The sequence below is a fragment of the Stegodyphus dumicola genome, chromosome 2, assembly GCF_044657685.1.
Source record: "Stegodyphus dumicola isolate Sdum_Otavi_A_Nest chromosome 2, ASM4465768v1".
Lineage (NCBI taxonomy): Eukaryota > Metazoa > Arthropoda > Arachnida > Araneae > Eresidae > Stegodyphus > Stegodyphus dumicola.
In genome coordinates, this window is record NC_140769.1 from 208,232,206 (window position 1) to 208,241,722 (window position 9,517).

A 9,517-nucleotide genomic window follows, 5' to 3' on the forward strand; every position below is an offset into this window, starting at 1 on the left:
TTTCGCGAGTAATGGAAAAGGCTGCTGATATAGGCGAACTTGAAACAGTGCAGATTGCAATGCCTCGAAGACTTGGAATGAGTATCTCCGAGATTGCATGACTGGCAGATTGTTCACGATCATGAATAATAACTTCACCCTCTTGGTACAGCAAAATCGGCGCCAAATAATGGCTCATCTGACAGCCCATTACAATGCAGGTCCAAATGCAAGTGTTTCGGAACATAACCATACCCACACCACATTGTTGAATATGGGATTGTGCAGCAGACCTCCCATTCGTGACCAAGCGTCATTATCAACTGCGGATACAGTGGGCCCGGACACATCGAGTTTGGCCCATGAATAAGTGAAAGTGTCTAGTTGGATGATTCCCGATTTCCCATTCATTACGTTGATGGTTCTGCCTGGGATTGCAAACTTTCGGGTGAACAGTTGCCCCCCCCCCTCCGTACAGCAGGTCATATTCAGCCGGTTGTGGCAGTATTATGCTTTCAGGGACGTTTCCATGAGCAGCTATGGGACCCTTAGTTGTGGTAGAATAAACTTTGAAAGCTGCAGAATATTTGAACATAACTGCGGATTAGTTGCACCCTTACATGGCGTCTGTTTTCCCAACTGGAAATCGACCTTTCAGTAGGTCAACGCTCCATGTCACAAGGCTCGATTTGTGTTGTACTGGTTCGTGAAGCTTAAGGATCAATTCCAATTAATGTCCTGGCCACCTAACTCGACAGATTTTAACCCCACAGAGAACATTTGGGATGTCATGGGGGGATAGCTCAGAGCTCAAACACCCCCATGCTGGAATCATGGAGGTAAGAAATGAAGGAGTGGCCAACCGGCACTAGAAGTGAAGCGCTGCTTCGAAGCTTCGGTCACCAGATGGGGTGTTCTTTGTTTACATTCAAAAACTCACTTGACAGTGTTCTGATAGTATTTCGACACACGACGGTTCATGCAAACCGAAAAAGGGACACTTTCGCATGAGAGAAACATTCATAGTGTGATGGATAATAGCAATTTGTATAGTTTAGTGACATTTACGCAAAAATCACATCTTGGTTATTTTTCGATAACGAACAACAGCGATTTTGATTATGAATTTGTTTTATAAAATTCTAAGCTGTTCAACTACTAAAATATAAATTTTAACAAAAATGTTATGCTTAAAGAATGAAAAATATCTCACGGTACCATTAAAAATGTATACGTCTTTCGATACCCTTGATAGAGTATTCACTACTTTTATTTTATGTTCCAAACGCCAAAATGTTTTAAATAAAATAAATTTTTTTCACATCCATATATTATTGTAACATGTACCTTTTAAAATTTTTTAGAGAAGAGGCTTTACTGCTGCTCATTTTAAACTCGTCATATATCTGAAAAACTCATCATTTTATATATCTGAAAAATAATCCCTTTGGGCTTACACGTTTTACTTCTTTGGGTTAATTAAAAATAAAATATATTCAATGCACAGAAATTAAATATTTGCACATGCCGGAAATGAAAAATATGAAATATGTGTGGGTATTTACGCATGTGCTTGCAAAAAGCATGTATCTGCCTTTCACAAAATACATAAATATTCATTAAATTATTTATAAATGTATTTGAAATGAAGAATTTGTTCATTTATAAACAATTGTGAAGAAATCTAATTATTAAATGTATCTAATTTATAATGATTATAAATGTTATCTAAATATATAATAATCTTAATATTGAATTGTGAACATAAATTGAAATCCTGTTGACAAATACTTTATAAAACTATTTAAGCAAGAATTGTTCGTACTGGAAAGCAATCTGTTAAAAGGCATTGTAAAGCAAATGTTATGAGATGCGCACTTAAGAAAGTAATAAAGAGTTTTGGAATATGTGTTGTTGAAATTAATGGTAAAAAAATCTGTTAAGTATAATTAAAAGAATTATTCCCCTTACATTTTATAATAACTCAGTTACAAGTTTTAAATAATACTTTAAAAAAAATCCTTTTTTTATTCCCTTTCAGAAATGTTCAGAGAAAGTTAAGTACTATTTAAAGTATTTCGCTAATTTCTAATAATTCTCTAATTTAAAATGAACCGAATAGAGCATTAATTATAAATTGACTTTTATTTTTCGAATGAAAAGATGCCTCAGAAGCCGAAAAATCATGTCATATTTAAGAAAGTATTTTAGGAAGAAGCTCTATGAATGGAAAAGAAATAATGCATAATTTTAATATTAATAATACAATAAAATTTGATCTTAATTATTGTACCTTAACCGAATGAAATCGAATTACCTTAAATTTTTTTCTAATGTAATTAACGAAAATTTGTGAAAATATTTCGTTCAAATTAAACCATTCTGAGAAAACTGTTCTGTGAAAAGTATAGCATTTAATTCCGTTCAGAATGAAATGTTGTTTAAAAATAGGTTGTTTTCATATACTTAGGACTCTGAAGTGTTGTAGAAAAAGAAAATATATACATTTATATGTATATTTACGACGTAATTACAAAATATTTACATCCGATCGCGTCAAAACCCATTGAACTTAACGGTAAATGACCCAATGTTTTGGTCACCACGTAGGGATCGCCAGTGCTTCAGGGTACGGGAGAAACCTGTTTAGGGCTACTCCATCTTACTTCCTATCTCCATGAGAATATATAGACTTTACGTCACAGCTGCTTAGACATTTCGTACAACTTGTCTCCAGTCAACAGAACTTGTGACATCCATGTCAAGGCGAGTTGCAGCTGTTTTGCAGGCCAAACGTCACTCGACGAGTTATTGAGTAGGCGGTCATAATGTTTTGACTCTTTAGTGTATGCGTGCATCATAAGTACAATCTTCACGTATACTTCACCTGCCTGTGCCCATGCCACAGGAAAGGATATTAAGTAGCTTCAAATCATTCAAAACAAGTTTCTGGGAATTATCACAGGAGATCCTTATTTTATGGTGAATAGTTCTCTCCACCGAAATGAATATGCTTGTGTCTATCTAAACAAACTGAACGACAATTTTCACAGAAAATCTGCATCCTGCCATATCGCAAACCCTGTAGATTAATTATAAAATACCCTTTAAGGATGAAAATATCAGGTCTTACACTTCACATCAAATCAGCAAACTCATTTATTAGAAATTATTAAAAATTTGCTTGTTTTCTCGCCTTCTCCGTGTTTCTTAAAAATTTAATATTTACATTTCAAATTCTGTTTTGCATGAAAACAAATGACTGGCTCTGATACGTCATGAATAACTCAAGATTTCCTATTTCCAAATGATCTGGAATTTCGTGATTTTTATGTATCTGTTTTACGCAATTTACTGAGCATTCCTACTAAAATGCTTTTTGGGAATGAGTCTCTCTCTACTTCTTCACAAACTCCATGCAAAGGTTTATCTGTGCTGTTTGGCAGATAACCCGCCAGGAAAGTGCATAGGACTTTCATTGTTAACTCAATGGTGGCAGATACTATACCAAGCAGATAAAGAATTTTTTTTATTCTCATCAACTGCTCTTATGGAATTGTAAATATTTTTCAACTACTCAGGACTTTATTTTGCATCATCATTTATATATTTTAGAATCATATTTTTGTTTTAAAATTTCATTTTGCGAAATTACTCGAGGGTATTTAAGGTTACTGACATGAGCTACTTCTGTAACTGAAAGCCATTGTAAACAACTAGTTCAAAAAACAATGAGATCATTAGAGAAGAATTTCGTCGTGCAACAACTTCTCAAACAATATCACGTAAGTTCTCTCAGTAGAGAGATTTGAATGAACAACTTATTCGCTCACAGGTTTTGTTTCAAGAAATTCATCAATTATTCGGTGCCATAAAGAATATAAATGAATAAACAAATAAAACTGTTATATAAATAATGAAACCAAATTTGAATTTGCAGCACTTATTCAGAAATGCGATTTGTATAAAACGTTTACCACTCGTTTGGATAACCTCGTCACCTCATATTCATTATTTTTATGTCTGTGCAGGAGACTTTTAGATGCGCTTAATTATCACTTCAAGCATCTAGATCACAAATATAAGATTACATATATTAGAAACTAAATATATAGCAGAAAATACTTCTGATTTCAAACTTTTAAGGCAGAAAACGTAATATAACTTAACAATAATTTTTATGGAAGACCACAGACCATAGTAAGCTTTCATAAAGCAGTTGCATACATAATTTTAAAACAGCCTGAAGATAGTCCTAAGCAGTCAGAAATGTAACACTACTATACACGCCTCAAACTATCCCCAGTCAAAAACATACTATTAAAATTTTGTTAACCTAGCTATAGACTTCTTTAAATAAACCAGCGGCTAGATGATTATTTCTGTCATAGGTAAAACCGTTATGGCGAATACCTACAGCGAGCAAACGCATTATTCTAGTTTCAATGCTGAACATTATATAAGAGTATCCAGAGATTTTATATTCATTTTCAACTGCCACCAGCCTTATAAGAGGACATTTGCACTAATAGAGTTTATATGACTCTCGTCTGCACAGATACAAAAAGGAGTCTTAAGTTTTACATGGATCGGTCATACATATAATGTACATGTTTTTTGTATGTTTTCGTTTGAGTTTTGAGATCTTCGTTTTTCTCTTAAATAAATAGAATTCTTTACCATAGAAATTTCTTTTCCGATTTTTTCTTACAGCACTGTGGTGAAAAATGAGTAAATTTTTAATGTTTTTTTAATAGCGTCAGCTTTCTGTTAACTTCAGCAATAACGAGGACAACGTTCACTGTTCTCAAAATCACATTTAATCTCAAAGCACTTGACTATTCAGAGGAAAGAGGAAGAACCTTTATTATGATCAACAAAAAGACGTTATTAAAATTTTACTTGTATTTTTAAGCCGTTTAACTTGGTCCTTAACATAGACATGTAATTAAGAGTTTGCATTGGTTAATTCCAGTAATCCCAACTAGATTGCAATCGATTAATTGCCTGGTTGGCCAATCTATCCGCTGCGTAACTTTTCACTGAGATAGGCTTGGACTAGCATTCAAAAACGTAGTGCATTATCAATTGAAGTTTAATAAAATCGAAGTTGTAAGCTGTTATCTATTGACGAGCGACACCTTTTAATGCCAATATCCGGCCGCAGTGGATTGGAAAAGTATGTTCGATTTTTCTCTTGTAAGATAGCAGTATGTTAAACTGTAACTTGCTACGAACCTGAAATTTTCCGTAAATAAATTTATGTTTTTATTACTGGTATGAAGAGTACTTTTTCTTGCCACATGAGTCGGTAGAGTTAGTTTTGTCGAAAGCAAATTATCGTCCGGCATCTTAGACGACAACACTTTAATTGTAAACGTGGAAAAGACCTTCACATCAAGGAAACTGGAGAGAATTTCATTCACGAGGATTATAAATGAAATGTATGATGTCATCAACAAAGAAGGTTCCGATGATTTTATCGAAGTGCAGTAAAAATTTTATGTACTACAAAGAAAAAAAAAATTTTTTTTTTTTTGAAGAATTACAAAACTTGGATTACCAGGTAATGAATTAAATGTCAAAACAAAACATAAGAGGATCTCGAAAACGAAAGCAGATCTGTTGAACATTATCTAAGTGATTATTTTAAGGTTAAAATAATTTTTAGGTAAAGAAACCGATTTTGAAAATGCAGCAAATCCTTCTGAGAGTGTAAATATTTCGAAAAATATTAAGTTTAAATTTTCACGAATTGAGTTAAATGTCATAGAAATATTAAAAAAAAGTTACCATTTTGGGAAATATTTAAGAAAACACATGAAAATACCTGCCAGTAACAAGAGTAGGCGTACCGTCAGAACAGAGGCAGTAGAGGGGGCGATAAGGGCCGCATCAAGGTTGCAATTCGCGTTCTCTTACATCGAGCTACCCTTTGGCAGCAATTTTCCATGCTGGAGCCTCAAGACTAGCGCCTTCTTTTGTTTTCTTATTTTGGACTTTCCTACAAGAAAGCTTCTCGTGGTTTGGTAGACGTAACCCTATCTGTAAGGATGCACCTATGAACGCCTTCCTAATCGCTTTGATACATTACTTTTTGCCAACATCAGCATGAACCTTATCATGTTATTTTCGACACCTCAGATTATGTCTATTCGAGTATTTTGTAGATCATAGATTTTGTAGAAGTATGATCAAATGCAACTTAGTATTATAAAGCAAAATTTATGTCATTTATTTCGTCATCAAAAGCAGTTTCAAATAGATAAAACGGTAGATAATCAGACCAGTCTTCACAGAAAATTCTAGCAAGTGTTTTGGGGGCATTTTGGTGTACCCACCAGTATAAACATCTAGCCAAGATTCGAGAGGATATTTGGTTACGTGGTCTGACCGTTTCAACAAGTTTTAAGAAAAGAAGGTAAAAAAATTACTTCTGCTTTGATAAGCTAATTCGAAGTTAATCTCCTGCCCTTGTGGCAGGCCATTCTCGTTTACTGACGTATTGTATTGATAAATTTGCTCAATAAAATTGACCCCAAATAACTTTGTTTTATTCGCCACCAGTACCATTCATTTGGTTTGATAATGAATGGCATTCCACAAATGATCTGGTCACATTTAGCTGCATCAATTGCTGTAATTAATTTTAAATTTTCTTGCAGGTGATTCTTTCTCTGATGTAAACGGGGTTGCGTTTAGTACCAAAGACAAAGACAATGATATTCACGAAGGAAGCTGTGCAGTCTCTTTCAAAGGCGCTTGGTGGTATACAAAATGTCACTCCTCCAACCTGAATGGGTTTTACTTGAAAGGGCCACATGAATCCCATGCTGATGGCGTAGAATGGCATGGATTTAGAGGGCACTACTACTCATTGAAAGATACTGTCATGGAAGTACGTTCCATAGATTATAAAGCAACAGAAAAAGCCCGAACTGATATAACACCACAGTAAAGAAAATCATGCTTAAAGCGCAGATTTGGTAAACTTAAAAGTTGTTTAAAATTTCTATTAATATCCCAGCATTACGGGACGAAATGGGTGATATAATCATTGCTTTTGTTATCATTGTTATTAAAAAGCTCAGAAGACTGTCTTATTTAGGATTTTCCTTTTCAAGTTTTCTCTTGCTGTAATTTATGTAAACAATAAAAAAACTTCATTTCATTTTGCGTTGTTTTTGTAATACAATTCTGTGACTAAGGTAATAAAATAATTTTTCTTTCATTTTTTTCTTGGAGCTGTTGCCCCTGAAAAAAATCATAAAATATGGTGGAGTAGTAGGCGCCCCGACCCATCATTTGTATCTTGGCAGAAGACCGAGCATGGCTTTAACCCTCACATGTGACAGAGGTTCGGGAACTGCGCTTCCAAGACTGGCAAGTAGCCACATCAAGTGCCTCTCTTTCTATGCGGTCAGGAAAATTTTTTATCCCTGCATCAAGGACTACAAACATCACGCTTCGATCGAACACATCTTGTATTGTTTAGGCTTCTCAAGAGAGGATAAATTTTCCAATCCCCTTCTTACAACAATAGAGAAAAATAAAATCGTTAACGAAATCTAACCTCTCGCACCACATCAATGTATCTTATTTGTTAAATAGCCCAAAAACAAAGACCACGCAAAAAACATCAGATCTACAAGTTATGAATGTCGACTGAAAATTAGACGGGGAGGGCACACTGCAAAATACCACACACACACAAAAGAAAAAAAAAAAGTATGCAGCTAAAATTCTACCTGGATAAAAGCATTATGAATAAGCGAAGAAATGATTAACTGAAAAATACGCGTACAAAATAACTAATATTGAGTATATAGGGCTTAAATATCTTAGGCTTTAATATATTAGTATATAGTGCTTAGTAATATAGGGCTCAAAATCCCTATTTGTCAGAATTTCTAGAATCTAAAAGCGCTATTTTAGACACTTAAGTTCTAGGACACTTAATGTGTAATAAAAATAAAGAACTTACAATCAACTAAATACTAATTATTAAGAGTTTATTGGAATCATCAACAATAATGATACAATCAGCTAAGTAATAATTATTAAGAGTTCATTGGAATCAAAAATAATAATAGAATTAACTAAATAATAATTATTAAGTGTGTGTGATTATGGCAAAGCCTCGAGGGCTATCTGCCTAAGGGAAGGGATGCCTTCGTGGAGGACTTTCTAAGGGAAACTGGCTCGTATACACGTTACACATGGGGAAAACCACGAAAACGCCCATGCTGCCAGCCCGTTCGCGGGATTCGAACCTCGGACCGAACTACCAGTGTTCAGCGGCTTTATCGCTCGGCCGCTGGTGGACCTAATAATTATTAAGAATTTATTGGAATTATAGGTTGAATTTTTTATATAATAAATGTGGATATCATCGACGACCGATGCTGAATTAGAATACCAACGTGGTGACGTCATCCCAGCTTAACGCAGTGCAGAGCAGTTAAGACAAGGCCAGATAACGTCCAGACGTGGAGCGTAGCAGATGCGAGCGGATGGCTTGCTTGTCTTCAAGGGTTGAAGAAGACAGACGGTCTTCTTTGGTGTTTAAGTGCCTTTGATGCTTAAACCAAGCCGATCATATTATTTAAAGCTATCTGTGGATGTTAAAATGATAACGTATTCTAACAACGCCCGTGGAACTAATAGTGTGTGTGAATTGTTCATCATTACATGAATCCTGCAACATTAATCTTTACTTAATTTACCTTTATTACTTTTATCTATTTCTTATTAGTAAAATAAAAGCATTTAAAATGCAATATTCGTGCTCTATTTGAAAGTAAAACCTACATAAGTATACCACAAAAGAAGGTACAGCTAACTTGTAAACTATTTAAAGTTGTTTATCTTGAAGGCATCTCCATTGTCGAAAATACAGTAGCTAACTTCTGTTAAAGATATAGAAATGTTCGCATCGCTTCCAAATATTTTACTGCACCTTAAGTATTACCAGTCACACATCTAGGCAGCAAACTGAAAGCAGGATTTGTTCAATTGCGCAGTCTCGCAAACCAATATAGCTTAGTCTCAGTTCTCCACGAATTGCAACGCACCACATAAGAATGTGTCTATCTATAAAACTTTTGCTACATAGTGGGCAGGTTTCGCTTGGCAGGATACCAATGCGAAACAGTTGCGCCGTTAATCTGTTATATCCAGTAGTTAGCTGCTCTGTCGCCACAGCTGTAGGATAAAGCCAATAAAAGATATTGTCCTAAACGGTCTTCAACCAACTCTTTGTAAAATTTCTACACATTAATGGCAGTTAGAGGCTGAAGTGTGCTTGATAATGCGTGTAGTAATTCAGGGGAGGGGATTTTTGCCTAATTTTTTTTAAATCTAATTTTCTAAAAGTTATTAAAATTTCTACGATTCGCCGTTTCTTATAGTTACATTTTACATTTCGGAACAGTTTAAACTCATTTGAAAATCTAAAGCACAGAAAGTTTTATTCGTAAACGACAAGATTCGATTTAATTTCAAGTTTTGAGGCATTTTAGGTTTTGGAGTGGCCAAA

General features: G+C 34.6%; 1 protein-coding gene across 1 annotated transcript in view; it reads left to right on the forward strand.

The window, feature by feature from the left end:
- The window catches only part of LOC118201197 (techylectin-5A-like), a 30,546-nt gene extending 23,396 nt beyond the window's left edge, over window positions 1–7,150 (forward strand). The window contains exon 5 of the mRNA XM_085811672.1: window positions 6,645–7,150. Within this exon, the coding sequence (XP_085667798.1) occupies window positions 6,645–6,937 (293 nt within the window). The 3' untranslated portion in view covers window positions 6,938–7,150. The remainder of the gene's footprint in view (window positions 1–6,644) is intronic.
- The last annotated feature ends 2,367 nt before the right edge of the window (window positions 7,151–9,517 follow it).